At 40.0% G+C, this 18,344-nt stretch overlaps 1 protein-coding gene across 1 annotated transcript; it reads left to right on the top strand.

Moving 5' to 3' along the window:
- Nucleotides 1–9,482: 9,482 nt before the first annotated feature.
- Nucleotides 9,483–18,095, top strand: wnt11 (wingless-type MMTV integration site family, member 11; the record flags this gene model as incomplete). The annotated part of the gene is made up of 5 exons (XM_080748565.1): nucleotides 9,483–9,565; nucleotides 11,642–11,886; nucleotides 13,692–13,969; nucleotides 14,603–14,895; nucleotides 17,921–18,095. The coding sequence occupies 5 exons, from the start codon at nucleotides 9,483–9,485 to the stop codon at nucleotides 18,093–18,095; spliced, it is 1,074 nt and encodes a 357-aa protein (XP_080604691.1).
- Nucleotides 18,096–18,344: the final 249 nt, after the last annotated feature.

Here is an 18,344-nt window from a genome sequence, read left to right on the forward strand (position 1 = left end):
TCTCTTTAGCCCCATGTTTAGCAAGAGGTGACAACAGAGGGAATGCTAGATATCATTGACCGGCTACATTGTATTACATTATGAAATAATGTATTTTCTTTTTTCTGAGTATTTGTGCCTTACAATATGAATTTCATGGAATTGAGACATAAGAAACAAACAAAAGAAAACTAATATAATTCTTAAAAAAACTAAACAAAATACATAGTGTATATTTTAGCTCTTTGTTTTTGACATTGCTAATATCCATGATGACCATAGTGTATATACATTAACATTCTTTATACATTTTCAGATGCCTTTTAGCTGTGACCCATTCCATAATTAATACCTCATTCGTCTTTTGTTGCCATTGTTTTAAGTCTGGGTGTTGTGGCTTCACCCATATGTTTTTCTTTTTGCTATTAAATGTAGGGCCCTTAATAAATACATTTTCTTTTTCACCGTTTGAGGATGTCTAATATGATTAACTTTGTATCAATGTTTATTTTCATATCCAAGATACAATTCTGACATATTTTAAATAGGAAAAAAAAGAGAGAGACCTTTCTCTATATTTATGTTTTTTTGATAATGGTTGATGTATTGTACATTGAGCCTATCTTTATACATAATTGTAAAACAAAATCGGTTATTTTACAGAAGTGATGCTCATACAACAAAATATAAATTTGGCTTCAGCTTGGACTGGAGGGAAACCTTACCTTGTCATCACCTCACTCACGTGCATAACTCACCTCAATCCACTGTAGCCTCAACACCTGCTCGCCGCTTTGCTCTTCTTTCAACAAACACCTTGTCATCAGACACGGTGATATGATTTCATACGGTGCAACGAAAGAGCTGCGTGAGTCCTGGAATGGGCCTGGCTGCCACATATTGCGAGAAACGTTTTTCTTTTAAAGCGTGTCTAGCTGTTGAAGAATGTTCACATTTCAAGCAATAGGCTACATGGTGAAATAAATTGATATCATTTCCAGTTTTTATATTTATCACTCAAAGTTGACCAGTTTTGTATGTGTTTATCTAGATAGACGCATTGTAGGATTACATTTAATTCAATATCTTACATCTTTCTCTAAGATAGTTTGCATATAGTTTGTGGAACACCAAATTTAGCTTATCCCCCCAAAAATAGGCTAAACATATTTTTAGATGATCAGCCCATAACTCTTAACTTGTACTGTATATTTGTGATAGGATTCATGCATGGACTAACAGTCGTCATATACAGAATATGTTAGCAGTCTGAGTCGCTCCTTTAAGACCACATATAATGTTCAAAAGTGCCACCCATCTGTCACTTGAAAGAAAGCACAATAGAAGAAAGGTTATAAACAAAATGCTTCACAAAAGATGCGGGTCCAATCATGCCCTGTGGGTGCATGAAATGGATGGAGATTGTTGTTTCTGGTGGGTCCCCTGCTGTGAGATACAGCACTTTCTGTATAGGCACAGGTGGGGTACCAGAACATGCTCTGGGAGATTGGATTTTCCCATGGCTGAACTGAACACTACAGACTTTTAAATGAAGCGTTATCCCTTGTTTGAATATACTGGTATTCAAAATATATTAGGATAGAGGTTATAGGCACAGCATAATATTCTAGTTATTCGTCCCAGTGTTCCTAGCTGAGAAATGAAAGCAATTAAAGCTCTTTCAAAACGAGCTTGCTTCAACGTCACGCAATCAATGTTGACTCATGAATGCTGCTTGATCTCTTTATATGAAAACGTCTTAGTTTAATGTTAGAAATGCTTGAGGGATAGAATTCATGCAGACAGTGAAAAAGAGGATTGTGTATGTGACACTAAGTCTTTTTTGTTGGTGCTGAAAACATTATTTTATAACAATATTTTAATTGGCCAAGTATGTTCAGTGTTCACATACACACTAAAATCCTGATTGTTAATTTAACTTGAGGGTACACCTTCAGTTAATTTAACATTTATGATTTTACTGAGAACAAATAATTTGACTTAGTCGATTGATCTCAAACTAAAGAAATATATCCAGCATAGAAACAAATATAAAATAGCATTACAGTATAAAAAGGTTAATATAAATACGAACGTAAAACCAGGAATACAAGGAGCATAGATTCAGACCAGATGTGAGCAGTAGAAGCAGTTAACAGAATTGTGTCGTGTATCGTCTATTGTAGACCAGATAAGAATATAGTAATATAATTGCACACATTTATACATGTACATATAATAGGGCTGTTCCCTCATATACGATTAATCATTTTATTTGATCTTTAGTCGACTAAGATTCTTTAGTCTTTAGTTTAGTTAGTCATTTTTAAGCTCTCTTCCATGCACATCTCTTGTAAACTATAATATACTTTATTTGTAGTACAATAGTCACTGGCCATAGTGAAATCAACATCAGACCTAACATCTCAACCTCACCAACCTAAAGGCTTGTCTCTGCATGATTATATGCAGCATGCAACATAATTCTATGGATTTGATAATAAAATAAAATAATCGATTAGTCATCACATTCCAATGAATATTCGTCAAATATGAATTTCTCCAAGATATCTCAACATAGTTATAGATCTAGACATTGTTAGGTGCATGAATGCAAAAGCTAGAACAAGGAATGATGTGTGCACCGCTGAAGGAAAAATAACATGCTTTTGTTTAGTGGTTGAATTTCAAATTCAGAATTTAAAACAATGTCCAAAAAGGGCTAATGTTAGTTTGCTTGTCCCATGCACCAGCATGCAGTGCACCAACATCATGAACTGTATGCTTGTTGTGTGTATTTATTTTTGAGGCATCTGTTAAATCTCAGAATTGTTTCTCTTTTGCCCACTGAGCCAAAGGTTCCGCTGCATTGTTTCACGGAGCTCATTACAATTTGATGTCCTGACGAAACCCTGGGAGTATTTTCAAGGAGTATAGTTGTGACTCTGGACCCATTCAGACCCAGGTCTCTTGGGTGAAAGTTGAGTGTCCTTATCTGCCTCTGGTGAGCCTCCAGACTCTTGATTTTGCCCTGATCCTCTTGAGATAGGACGGACAATGGTCCAACACTGTGAGACGCAGAGTCTTTAGCACTGTACAGTGTGTGTACCAAGGCTCCGTTGAGTGTAAGCCTTTATTCAGAAAGTTCGGAAGGTTTCTTTTCTGGATGATTAGGATGTTGAAATGAATTATTATAAGAACGGATTACAATTACTGAATGAGTAAATGAATTGCAGCTTCTATTTCTTTAATATAATGATCTATATATATATTGTAGTGTCTGTCTGTGCACCTCACTGCTGATGAAAATTGGTTATTTCTTACCAAAGTTTATTGTCAAAAGATTTTCATTTAGATTTTAAACATTTAGCTGACATTAGATTAACATCAGAACAGAATAGCTTAACATTTTATATTTGTTTCTAGCCATGTTTGCATATTTTAAATGTATTGTAAATTAAATTGCATATATGTATTGATCGTAATACTCATATCATATCAGACCATATCATGCTAAATTGACAGACAGTCAAACAGGAAAATGTTGACAGTGGTGTTAATAAGCAGGCTCAGAATATGATTACCTAAATAATGATTTCAACATTAATCTTTGGTTCAGTTGGAACAGCCAAAGACTTCAGTCTGATTTATATCTAGTTGAGCGCTGTTGTCGCACACCAAAATAGATGATCTACAATCTTAGAACACATTGTGGTGCGGCAAATTATGAGCTGGTAGATCTGGTAGAACTATACTATATGTCAATAAAACTGTGTATTTTAGAGATTACTAAATTGAATGCAATTTACATCAGTGTTGATGCGAAATGATTATTTAAACCATGCTATCATGTGAAAACAATTTCATTTAGATTTAAAAAAAAAAGTAGCTGACATGCATATGAGGTTACCATCGGGGGAAATAGTATGGCTGAAGGGTGAATGATTGTGTGTAACCATGTTTGCATATTTTATTTTTATCGTAAATGAAATTACATATATTTGAACATTGTGTTAGTCAGCCAATTAATAGACCATTTCATGCTAAATTAGAGACAGACAGTCAAAAGGGGAAAATGTTGATATATGTCATAATAAGCAGGCTCAGAATAAACTGTTATATTATTACACAAATAATGATTTCAACATTAATCCTCATATGGTTCCCTTGCCCCCTCTGGAACAGCCAAAGGGCATCAGTCTGATTTACTTACAGCAGTTGTAAGCTCGTGTAGTGCACCAAAAATAGGTGATCTACAATCTCACGGCACGCCGCGCCACATCACGCTGTGAGCTTGTAGATCAGCTATGTTCAGGTGCGCAACACGGCGCACAACTAAGTACAAATCAGGCATTCCTCCCGCCCAGTGTGTTACTTGGAAGGTGAGAAAGCGAGATCAAGAGACTGTGTGTTGATCCTGGCTTAGTCAGGAATGGAGAGCCTCGGTGTAAAAAGCTCAGCTCTCAGACATCCCTGGTTCCACTGTGACCACCGCGACGCCCACACAGTTCAGTCCATGCCCATTCACAGTTGACTGCCATGGAAAACACATTGAGTCTCTCTGGAACCGGGATCATAGCCGCACTGTAAATAAGAGATGTCCATACCCAGTCCCCGTAGAGCGCCCTCAACATATGGGACTGTCATATGAAGCAGGGACATGCTGGGCCCCTGATTCAGCCCGGGAAAAAGAGTTGGAGAGGCCCTCATTGCGTGCTATAGAGAGAGAGATCTCTCTCTATAGCACTGCTGCTACTCAAAGATTTTCCATTTCCGATCATGACAAGTGACAAGCCAGTGGGCCAATTACATGAGTTATATTTCGTCGTTGTCGGGTGGAAACCTTGTATGTCCAAAACCGTTTGTTTTGTATTTATCATTTTAAAAATGATTTAAATTAGTGAAAACAGCTGATCTACAAGCACACAACGCCTCGCACTGCGAGGCGTTGTGTGCTTAGATCTGCTGTTTTCACTACTTTTGTGCGACGGCCTTGCATGATGAAGCAGGGCTTTGCGAAAAATTAACACATTTGAAACTTGGAGATACGAGGTTTCTGCCCGACAGTGATGATATACTTTGTTGGTCGCCCAGCCCCCAAATTGGAACGGAAGCCAACATTTTATTTTTATTTTTTTCCCAATGGCCGGCCTGGACCGTCTGGGAATGAACCGGGCCGTTCGGGAGTTGTCCCGCTTTTCCCAATGGCCAGCACCTCCCTGATATGAAGTGTTGGAGCGGGTCATGTTTGGCAAACAGCTTTGGACGCAGAACTCCCATGCTCCCAGAGGAAGTGGGCATGTTCTGGTCTGTTAAAGTGTCTTCTCTAGGGGGCTAGACTGAGACAACATGACAACATTTGATCTCCCCGCTACACTGTAGAGGACAGTAGTGTGCAAACATTGAATGTTATGGTTTTGAGCTCCAATGTCAAGGTCTGGACACTGTTTACAGCTATATTCTCTCGTTGCTGGCTGTCCAACTTGTAACTTAATGTGTCAGAAAAAGCGTGAATATTAAACAAAAGAAGTTGTTGCTTTCAGCGGAAACACTCTGTGAACAAAAACAGGAATATAAATTGTGTGTGTGTGTGTGTGTGTGTGTGTGTGTGTGTGTGTGTGTGTGTGTGTGTGTGTGTGTGTGTGTGTGTGTGTGTGTGTGTGTGTGTGTGTGTGTGTGTGTGTGTGAGAGAGAGAGAGAGAGAGAGAGCGAGCGAGCATGAGAGTGTATGTCTTTGACACATTTATGCATAACATACATTTTGTATTTACGTGTGAAATTGTACAGTGCCTTTCTGTATTTTTTTCCATTGTATAGGACAGAAACTGAAATTTAAATGAAAAGATAAATCTTTATCGATGCCTGTATTTGAATTTCAGGTGATAGCAGCAACATCAGCAGTAAAGCTTAAAACAGGGGATAGGTACAAGTAAGTAGGAGAGGAGAGATAATAAATAGTAGAAATGAAATATGAAGGGCCATGACTAACGCTATACTGTATAGCGTTAGTCAGTCCAAGTGCTGATAGCCTATACATCAGCACTTGGACTGAGACAGTTAACATACAGTAGGCTATATGTAGTATATAGCCTATATTCTATCAATAAATATAAGAAGGCTATATACAATCTATCGTACAATTTATGCAAGAATCTAAATCTGCATACATTAATACACATCTATTGTCAATAGATATATGATGGGTATTTGTACAAACTGTCAACAGTGAATGTGTAAAAATGTCAACCATTTTTCAGCAGTGAGTATCTGGATAATATGTGTGCAGTCTATCAACAGTGACTGTTAATATAATGAGTATGGTACTGTATGTATGTACTGTCTATATCAGCAATAGTGTATAAAACCTGTTTGCAAACAAGAGAGTGTAGGAGTTAAGCCAAACAGAAAAGCTATTGAATGTTGGTTCAAAGTCTGATTTAGCTGTAGGCCTACTAAGATTGTGTGAAATGCTTCAGGCCACAGAAATTAAATAACATTGTTCTCAATGCATTTTGATACAGAGCAAAGCACAATTGGGGCTTTCAGATTGTTTTCTTCAGGTGGTGACTAGGCTACAAAATGTATTTAAACTGTTAAATTGATAGTAGGCCTATATAATATAATGTAGCTAGCCTAATATAATATATAGGCCTACTGATATTTCTTTATTTAAATTCAGATTTATGATTCTGTTTAAACAGAATCAGCTAGCCTACCTAATACAGATTATATCGATTTTGTCTAAATTAGTTCATTTTTTGCAAGTAGCCTCCTAAATCATTAACCTACATTGGAGATATGCTGTTTTTAGTATAGAACTTAGCTTTTTAACATGGTTTTGGGCTGCATTATCATAACGACTGGGAGTTATAAGCGATTATAATTATTTTGGCATTAATACGATTATAATAGATTAGTGTATTATTTTCCAACAGAAGTGTGTTATTGTTTAAAGGGTGGGCTGTTTAAGAAATGAAAACAATACTTTATTGTGTGTGTTGGCAAAGCTGCATGCGCTATTTTTCAAGGGGGATTTTCGGAAAACATGGCAAAGTAGTAGATAGCAAAGTCAGTGATAAATGAAGAAATAAATGAGTGCCAGTGTGGATTCATCTTTTTCTCTCTCTCTCAATACAAGTGAAACAACAATGTTAGTATTTTGGAAGTTCCTTCTTTTAAGTCCCCCCTCCAGCCGCTTTCTTATGCTAATCAACGGTGACATCAGCAGTGAGATCAAAGCCCGTGCAGGAGTACTTATGAGAGCAGAGGCTGCTGCACTGCCCTGTCCGACACATTCCACCGTTCCACACTGCACCGCACCACGAGGACTGACTGGAGCACAGCACAGCACTCACTGAACGATGCTTACCCATCTGGAGCTATTCTATCACCTCTCAGTGGATTTACTACTGGCGTACCTGGCCGATACTAGATGAAAACGGATATTTCTACCTATTGAGATTTTTTTTTTCTTCTTTTCTTTTTCTTTTTTTTTGTTTGTTTGGGGGTCCGCAACTTCGAAACCGTAGAGCAATTCAATAAAGGTGAGTGAACGAATGCGGGTTAAAGAAAGTTGTGCGGCTACGGCATGCATATTAGTTTTAGTAGCCTATCTATTTGTGTGTACGTTTAGTTAAAACATAATACCCTAATCAAAAAGAAGCAATTTTCAAATGGAGTGAATTTTGCCTAGGCACATTTAGCGCGGTGATGCTATAATTGAGAGATCATCTAAACCAGGAAGGGGACTTGCCTGCACTAACAGCCCAGATCATCTTCACTAGAAATGGCAAATAGATTTTAATTAGGCTACGTATCGCCATTTTTGTGAGGCCCACTTAATTTCTTATAAATTAGCCTAAATCAACATCGGTAGCCATCATCTTGTTTATGGAGAGATTAAAGTCACATTGTTAAAAGCTCAATAAAGGCTTTTTATTGTCTTTATGTGCGCATTGCACCCCGTTGAAGGGGTTGGCGGGTTTATCAGTCTTATTTCTTAAAATTAGGCAACATTTGATTACAGCTAATCAATGGGCAGTACAGTAGCAGGCTGCTATGATTAATAGTGATAGTGTCTATGGTTAATGTGATACTCTGCCCATCAGTAGTTGTAGCCTACTCCAGGCCAGCTATCTACTGGCTGGGGTGAAATCTATTGGACAGTCAGTGACCTGGCCCAGTGTCCAGTGACCTGCATTAATAGTCTATCCTCCTGTGGGTAATTGGTCCACAATTAAACAAACATCAATAAGGATACGATCTGCCAAGCAGGGCGTTGTGCGCACACATTTGAAGCACTCTTTAAAGAGATAGTTTGCTTATCAGGGACAACAAAAAAGCACCATCAGATAATGCGCTTCAGATGCACTGCTGCGACCACTGGAGGGAGATGTGATGATTTCTATGTATCCTCTAGCTATGATGGTTGTTTGAGTAGGCCCAGCTCTCTGAAATTCCTAGGTTTTCACCAACTGAATTAGAGTTGACAGTATTAGACATTAGAATGCACTTAAGCACTTTTTGTATGAATTGAGGAAAAAAGGGACACCAATTTAAACAAGCCCAAAAGCTTTCTTGTGGTCTTTATCATGAAAGCTTTCTTGTAGTCTTTATTCTATTAGTAGATCTTGAGTCAGTGAACTGTAGGCTACTGTCTTGTACGTTTTCTTATGCAAACTTCTAACAAAGTATTCAATCAATCAATAAATCAAAATCAGTTAGCTTATCCAAAGTTTTCCTCATAAATATAGCTACATTTATACATTTGACAGCTTATCCAATTGGGGTAAGTGTCTCCTGAAAGAATGCTTCTCTTTATCAAGGTTTAACAATGTACTGGTTGGTTGAGCTTGTGAGTGATTAGCCACGATCTCTGTACTTTTGTGTTGGCTAGAGTAGCCTACTTATGTTTGGCTATGGGCTAGTGACTGTGTAGTGCCATATATTTCTATTCAGAGCACTCATGAGTATCTAAATTGTTAAATGTCCTTTGTCCTAGAAACTTTTGCTGTTGAAAATGAGCACATCTCTATTGTTCACTGCTATTAGTCTATATGTTTTGATTATGTGACTATAATAGATAAAAGTACTGTTCTTTTAGCTTGTATAAATGCTTTAAATGCCTTTTCTGACTTCACTATATGTCAGATTTCCTTTAAGTCATTATCTCAGATAAACTAGTTTGTTTTTGTATTATTTTACTCTTCGATAGGCTGTCTCATAATCTAGTCTAGTGGTTACTCAACCCTGTAAGAACATCATCCTGTGTCGAGTCCTCCCATCTCATTTGAAAATATTACATGGCAAAACCTATGATCACGATATATTTGGCTTACCGATATTTACTTTGGAGTGTTGCCTCAACATGAATGCTTCGACTTCTCTCATGACAGGGTGAAGACGTGGACATGACAACTGACCTTTGAGTGGATTCTCTGAGCCAAGAAGTTAAACAGCCTCCTATATTTCTGTCCTTTATGAATCGGAACCACAGTCTAATCATGAGGAGCACTTCGTATATTTTGCCTGTTGGTCTGCTCACCATTCTGCTGCTGTCTCAGGTCTGTTCGGGAATCAAATGGCTGTAAGTATTCTTTGCAGTAGGCCTATTCTATTTTTGAATAAAGCCACATTTTCACTATTTCACTATTCACTGCATACAACAAGTGTCTTTTACTTTTCAGTATAGATACCGGTACATAGATATAAATAATCTGTATTAGTCGTTAGGCTCCACAGAGTAGACAGAGTTAGGGGGACCCCACATTGGAGATGTCGTACCACTTGTGGCCTTGAAATGTCTGCGTTTAGATGGGAGCAGAAGAAATGGACTCCAGTGTCACAATACAGAATTGGAAAATGGCGGCATTTGTACATGGCCGTGGTTCAGCACGTGAAACCTTGTTTTTTATGCAGTTTTCTATGAAAGTTGCCTGTGCGTTCAGTTGTAATATCTCATATTGAATCGAACATACTAATGTATGGCAATGCGAGGATTTGAAAAGGAAAGGATTAGGAGAGAAACGACAAAGCATCCTGGTGGTGCGGGCCGTGCGTGAGGGGATGTCACTCCGCCGCTTAATTTTTAGCAAGCAACATGAAAGTAATTATCACAAAAAGGGGAGAAGTGATTAATTTTACAGCAGATATGCATCAGAGAGATACAGATTCTTTTTTGCTTTGTAGGCTACAAGCATTTCATTTTCCTCAGGAACTGAATCTACGTTATGATTTGAAGAAAAGGCTTATGTTATCACAATCACAAGACATTTCGTTTTTTTGCACTACACAAGAGAATCATCTATGTTAATTAAAAAAATGGACCCTCACACGTCCATTTGAGTCCATTTACACTCCCAGAGTAGTTAACACTGAGGATTTTACTGTGTATCGAGTGTTATTGGACTAACAGCAGTAACATTCGCACACATGTGCCCATGAGAAAAGGGATGGCATGTGCTAAATCCAAGTGAGGACTCTCACAGCCTTGATAATGCATGGCTCCCCCAATGCAAAACAGATGCAGCTGTAAACACCTGTGAGTGCCGGGTTACCACGAGCACAGGGGAGTCGCAGCTTATCATAGGGCACAATGAGTGGCGGCCCCTCAACCTTAATGTGAAACAGGCCAAGGTGCAGGACGAGACGCGGCATTCTCACGAACTCGACCGGAGAGTGCAAGACGCAGAAAGCAGAGATCAGAGCTGACCTTCTCCTCCTGTGGTTCCTCTATTAAGTTAATCCTCAATAGGTTTAAATTCTTGTAATGAAATCTGGGCACTCTTTAATCATCTGTAAACAGGTGGTTCATGTCAAACTAAGGCCACAGAGAGCTAACCCTTTCAATAGCAGTGGACGCGGAACTCGACATGCGATGAACCTACACAGAGGATACAGATCCTTACTTAAGATCTGGGTTATCTGTAGTGTTTTGTTTTGCAATGAAAGATATCCCTGGACCTCTGTGTTGAAACAAAAGTGAAAACGCTCTTTCTTTCTTTTTTTCTTTCTTTCTTTCTTTCTTTCTTTCTTTCTTTCTTTCTTTCTGTTTTGGCATTTTATGCTTTATTTTTAGAAAGGACAGTGTAAAGAGACAGGAAATTTAGGGCACATAGAGGAGGAACATGTGAGAGAGACCGGACAGAATCTTCTGCAGGAAATTGTGATAAATTATGAAATTATGATAAATTGGTTCCCTTCTGCCAAAGCAAGTCAAAAATTTCCCCTGCTTCCTGCAATCTGTTCTGATTATTTCAGTTTTATCTTCTGAACTGATCATTTCAGATGTTGGAAATCATACAGAAAATCTCTAATGTACATGGAATGGAACTCAAAACATTCCACTTATCGTTGCCTATTTCTCAAATTTGATGCCTTAATTCATGCATCGTATTCATTTTAACAACCTAAACAACCTATGTATACATATACCTTTGTTGTACGTCAAATAGTGAAAACGCATCACATCACATAAAGGTCCGCATCACAACGCCCCCTGCTGCGACACGTTGTGAGCTTGTTCATCAGCTATTTTCCCCAAATGTTCGCCTATTTTTGCCTGCTCAGAATCAGGTTGATTCTGGTTAAGGCATACATACAGTATTATACGTTCTGTGCTGCGTGTGTGCTGAACTCACCATCCCTGTGTTTCCCATTGCAGAGCGCTATCACACACCCCCACGTCGTTATACATCAACCAGACTCAGCACTGTAAACAGCTGCCAGGCCTTGTGTCCTCTCAAGCCCAGCTGTGCCGCAGCAACCTGGAGCTCATGCAGACCATCATTCAAGCTGCCCGTGAGGTCAAGAAAACCTGCCAGAAGACCTTCGCTGACATGCGCTGGAACTGCTCCTCCATTGAAATACCCGTCGATTCACCAAAGTATCGCCCAGACCTGGACAGAGGTACATAAACAGAACGTGGGAACCACTTAACTGTAACGTTTTTATAAATCATTTTGAAAATAGCCAATCTAGAAGCTCACAATACATCACAGTGCGATGTATTGTGAGCTTGTAGAGCGTCCATTTTCAGAAAATGTTCGATGCTGCTTTTTGTTTTTGCCTATAATTTCCATCTCAACATTGGCACGCCAGGTTAAAGTGGTTAGATTAATTGTGATCGTCTGTTAATGGATTCAGATCTCAGTAGGAACATCTGAATGGTTTATTAGGTTTATTCACGAGGGTGGAATATTTACGGCAATGGTTTTTGAGTTCCTTGATGTTCAAAAACTTTGCGTGTATATCCCAGGCCAAGGTCGTCAATCCTGTTTATGAATTGCATCTTTTTCATTTAAGATATTCTCTGGTGCTCATAAACTTGACAGTGTCTGGGCTCACACGCCACAATTTGTGTGAGTTTTATATTGAGAATAAGGAAATGATGTAGACATAATGAAAGGAGAGTTATAAATGAGAATTATATGTGATTTCATGTTGTCATTTTGTAACGAAAATCCTGTTAATCTTCAACATTTTATGTTGCTAAATAAATTCATTATGCATAATAACCTACATCATACATTTCTGAATAGCCCGCAGCAGAAGCTAGTAATAAACTGTTCTTTGAAAATATACTCCCTTAAAAAAGAATATACATATATACATAGATATGATTAATAATTGTCTCATTATTGATAAATCTACTATTATCTACTGACAGCGTGGTCTGTTTTCTACTCTTAGAGTGTGATGTAACAACACTTTGAGTAGGCCAAAGAAAGGGGTGTGAGTGAGGGCTTGCTCCCCGGAAAAGAAAACAGATTCCTTTTGCCAAGTGAACATCCTTTGAGGCTCTTTGAGACAGGAGGCGGCGCTTCTTTATCCAGGGATGGCTTTGATCTGCTGTCCGTCCTTGGTTATGCATGATTGTTATCTTATCTCCATTTGCTCTCTAGCCCCAAACACATGTGCTCTTGGTGTACGCACATCATCACCAATTACATCAGCGCTGCCCGGTCCATTGTTATAGCGCGAGCAGCGACAGACCCTTGGTATATTTGATAATTACGTTTAGTATTTCAAAAGAACACGGGAAGTTCACTCTAATCAGTACTTTTCTTTTCCTTTTTAGCGAAACGGTAGGAAACCTGAGAGTAGGACGAAGGAGGGAGGGACACAGGATAGAAAGTTCTAATGGAATTCAGTTCCAGCCAGGCCCAGCAGTTGCACATGTGTTTTCAAGGACAGGAGTCTTTATCCGCTGTGCATATCTCTCTGGATGTAGATAATGATATTGACATTTTCAACTCTCAAGAGCGGGGGTCTTCAACATTTTCAGGCCAAGGACCCCTTAATCGAGAGAGAGATGAAGCCCCCCCACAACCCATAGATACAATAATTGTTGCATCGTTTGATAGCACAATCATCAGTGTATTTTGGGTTAATGTAAATTTGTTTTTACAGATATTTAACCACTTGAATTGTCAGTACTTAATAAACTTGACCCATCTGTACTTAGTCTGCTCTTTTTCCCCTCTATACGAAACCTCCGATCTACAAGCTCACAATGCCTCGCAGTGCGAGTCGTTGTGAGCTTGTAGATCTGCTATTTTTGGCTAAAGTTCTCAGAATATGGACGCTTCAAGTGTTTATTATAGAAAAAGAAAAAAAAAGCTTCTATCACACAAAGATTTGGAGGACCCCCTATAGTAACTCTACCTACCAGTGCCCTCATAACACTGATCCGTGTCTTTCCTATCTGACAGGAACGAGGGAATCGGCGTTCGTGTATGCCCTGTCTGCTGCGGCCATCAGTCACACGATAGCACGGGCGTGCACGTCAGGAGACCTGCGGCTGTGCTCGTGTGGTCCTATCCCCGGAGAGATCCCAGAGCCGGGCTACCGCTGGGGCGGCTGTGCAGACAACCTGCACTATGGTCTAGTCATGGGCTCCAAGTTCAGTGACGCCCCCATGAAAATGAAGAAGGCGGGGTCCCATGCCAACAAGCTGATGCACCTGCACAACAGCGAAGTCGGGAGACAGGTATGCTCAGGGTTAAATACTGTATGACCATACTCACCCATACACACTCTCCCAGTCTATTCTGTCGTAGAAATAATAATATAATTACATAATATCGTTGCTGTCGGGCAGAAACCTCATATCATAAACGAATGCCCTACTTCATCAATCATCATCATACTACAGTGTTACACTAAAGTGGCACAATAGCAAACTCAAAACGTGTAGTGATGCGACGCTCTGTGAGCTTGTAGATTGGCTATTTTTGCTATTTTAAAAAAAAGTGTGGAAAAGTTAAAGTGTTTAAGTGCATCTGTCAGTATTATAAATATTTAGTGAAAAGTATTAACAAGAGCTTGATTGGATCTATTGGAACACATGTTCTTTTATTTCCATTTCCTGGAAAGTAGAGCTTTTGGGCATACACCCGACAGCGACGAAATCCAATTGTGTAATCCAATTTTATTTATTTAACCCATTTAGACCTGACACTGAAAAACAAATATGTTGCTATATACTGTACATAGCAACAACTACCCCAAAAGGGGATCCCGTCCTAAATGCATTAAGAGAAATGTAGTTTGTTTATATCAAATAATAAAAAAAAAAACATCCAGGATTTGACCTCTCTGTCCTCCCCCTCCTGCCCTCCAGGCCCTCAGAGACGCGTTGGTAATGAAGTGTAAATGCCACGGCGTGTCGGGTTCCTGCTCGATAAGGACCTGCTGGAGAGGCCTGCAAGACCTGAGAGACATTGCCATGGACCTGAAGACCAAGTATCTGTCTGCCACCAAGGTGGTTCACCGGCCCATGGGCACACGCAAGCAGCTGGTGCCCAAAGACATCGACATCAGACCAGTGAGAGAGAATGAGCTGGTGTACCTGCAGAGCTCCCCGGACTTCTGTACCAAGAATGACAAGCTTGGCTCTGTCGGCACGCAGGACAGGTAATGGTCATACCCCCCTCTGTGTGAGTGCGTGTGCGTTAGGGATGGGACGATATGAAAATGTCATATCACGATTATTGTGACAAAATAAATCGTGATTTACGATATTATTGCGATAATCAAAATCTATTATCCTGGGGCGGAACATTTGCCAAAGACTAGCAGATCTACAAGCTCACAAAGTGTCGCAACACAACGCGTCGTGAGCTTATAGATCGGCTATTTTCTGGCAAAGACATTTGATAGAGAGTGAAAAAAGGACTGTAACAAGTATGTATATTATAAGTACCTTTTACCAATTATAGAGGGTTTAAGTGGTACCGGATATGCAGCTCGGCAAATAAAATGTGAATTGATCCCAGTGCATGATGGAGGACGATATCACGATAAATTCAATCTCCATGATAAGATTATCGTGAGTGTTTTTTATCACAATATACGATAATATCGCTTATCGTCCCATCCCTAGTGTGTGTGTGTGTGTGTGTGCTCGCGTGTGTTTACTGAAAGTTTGAAGCTGTTAGCTGTGGTTAAGGTGTTGTGAGAAGAATGACTTTGTCATTTCCTGTTTTGACTCATTATCCGAACCGAAGTGACAGATCCGGCCGAGCAACAAACAGGAAGTGACCAATCTTTTTTTTTTTTTTTTTTGGCTGATCGTCCAGGATGTTGACTTTAGTGAAGTGTTGGCCTCCTTGATGGCTCCGTCCCGTTTGGAGGTTGGCTGATAACCACTGGTGATCCCTGAGATTGGCCTGTCTGTGACATGTCTAAGCACGTGTCCCTGACTGAGCCCCTTGTATGCTGCTATCAGAGCCAATGACTAATGTCGTTATTCTTAGGCCCTGAGTGCACTCAGCTGATATCAATTTGAGAGTGCCACACAAAAGGGGAAATAGGTAATGGTCCCTCTAAGATAAAGAGAGACTCGCTCCATTCATGCCCAATGTTTTATTTGTAGTCTGTGTTGATGGTGTGTGTACTGTGAGAACTTGGTGGCTAGTAAGGGACCTCATTGTCTGAAAGCCAGACACACACACACACACACACACACACACACACACACACACACACACACACACACACACACACACATAGACAGACAGACACATAGACAGACAGACACATAGACACATAGACAGACACACACACACACACACACACACACACACACACACACGCACACACACACACACACACACACACACACACACAGGTAGAGTTCTGGTCAAACAATAATTGCACACATTTTTGCTATAAACGTGTGCTAGTGCATTCTATTGTATTCTCCAAATTACGATAAATGTCCCAGATGGAGGCATTTATAGTGTGGCATAGCTCATATTTCTGTATAATTTATTTTGTGTCATAGCACATTTATGATGCATTTCAAGAGTGACCTATGTGCGGCTGTTGAAGTTCCCCTGCAATTGTTCAAATTTCATCACAGGCAATTCCACCAACATAAACCATTTAAACATCTATCAGAGTGTTTACTCAGACAGATGATTTATTTAATGTCTTACAGATGACAAAGAGTATTCTGTTAAATAATACCATTAAGTAATAGTGATAACAATATGATCAGAATCCTTTGACTTCCAGTATACTTTAATAGTACTTTTCAACATGGCACAGTTTTTATTTATACAAGAACCTAATTAAGAACTACTTGCTAATATGTGATTATGAAGGTTTTATTCGTCACTGAGACTGGAGTCGTCCAGTGGTGTGTAAATGTCAAACATCATATGCCTCAGTCATATCATATGTCCATCAGTCCCTGGCCACTCTGTAGATAACCTGAAGACATGCTTCACATCAAGTACACTCACTGTGCCCCGTGCATCCCGTGTCCCCCACCTGATAGTATAGCAGTCACAGACTTCCTGCAACATATTTAGCACTTTATGCCGAGTCACGAGGCACCCAATCGGTGGCCGTCGTCGAGGGAACGTGTGATGCCGATACGTGCTTCTGTTTGTCTGTATGTTTGGAATCTGGAGGATGTTCCAACCACCCACCGTCCCAGAAACACTTGATCACAAGGTCACAGTGTCTCCTGCTGTCCCACCGTTCTCTTGCTGCTTCTCCTCTGTGCGGTCCGTGCAATCTTGCAATATGTTCTCAGACCCCTTGCTCAGTGGTGGCCACTTCAGGACGGTGTTATCGGGCTTTACCCTTGAAGTGACTTCTAATCTTGCTACTCGTCAGCATTGATAGCCGTGTGACCCATTGACGAGAGACGAGAGCACGAGCAAACACTGGTAGTTCTCTGACATAGGGCAAGAATGTCTGTCCGCAGTGTCCCAGGCCATGTACACTTGTGCTGTACTACTTATAGCGATACTCCTGTTCAGATTTTAGGCTCCTGACAAAAACATATTCCTGTTTTATTTCGTTTAGTTTATCAATGGCCTGGTCACAAAGGTCCTGCCACTGTAATTAGCCTGTCCTACGTTCTCGGTGACCCGCACCCCGCTCTCAGGCAACCATTCTCCCAATGTCTCTCTCACCACACTGGTCATTAACACTCTGGCCATTATAAAACAATACAATTATGTGTAGAGGGCAGGCTAAATGGAGGGAGGGTCCCCCTGTGTATTCAATGTGATTTATGGTGGGGCTATTGTCTGCTCCCTCAAGATGCCCCGGGCTTCTGAAATGAAAGGCTCCGAAGCATCCGTTGCTCAAGTATTTAGGTAAATGAATGTGCAAAAGTACAAAAGCACATTGGTCAAACTCTGTTTGGGGACCATTGTAAGCTCCTTGTGGTCTGTGTGATTGTACACGGCGCTGGACAAAATGATTCACAGAAGAAAGTTGTAAACTTAATTGTCCTCGGCAGGAAACCAAATTGTGTTTGTCACAGGAATTTTCTGAGTCATTTCAGGGCTTTCAGAGCCATTCACATGTAGAGAAAAATATTTAACCTTTTTCTCAGCAGGACAGGACAGATAAAAGATATATAGGCCTATGTCTCACTTTTTTGTTTTGCTCTTTTGTCTCATTCTTTATCATTCAGGCAGTGCAACAAAACGTCGGTAGGCAGTGACAGCTGTGACCTGATGTGCTGTGGTCGTGGCTACAACCCCTACTCAGAGAAACTGGTGGAGCGCTGCCACTGCAAGTACCACTGGTGCTGCTATGTGACCTGTAAAAAGTGTGAGAGAATGGTAGAGAGATATGTCTGCAAATGAATCCCTACCGCCGACAACAGCACAACCAGCAGTCCTATGCCTTAATACCCAGCCAACCGGCCCAGTGTCTATCGGGGCTACAGATAACCAAAGCACTACGATAACAACAAGGCTTACTTTTGTCTTAAGCTTTAGTATGTATATTTCCCCCAAAAAAGTCTATTTTTTTCTAATCTTTTTTTTTTTCACAAATCTCCTGAACTGCCAGTTGGACTTTTCAGTTCGTGTTTTGTTTTGTTTTGTTTTGTT

The sequence above is a fragment of the Nannobrachium achirus genome (assembly GCF_963921795.1).
Source record: "Nannobrachium achirus genome assembly, chromosome: 19".
NCBI classification, from domain to species: Eukaryota; Metazoa; Chordata; class Actinopteri; order Myctophiformes; family Myctophidae; genus Nannobrachium; species Nannobrachium achirus.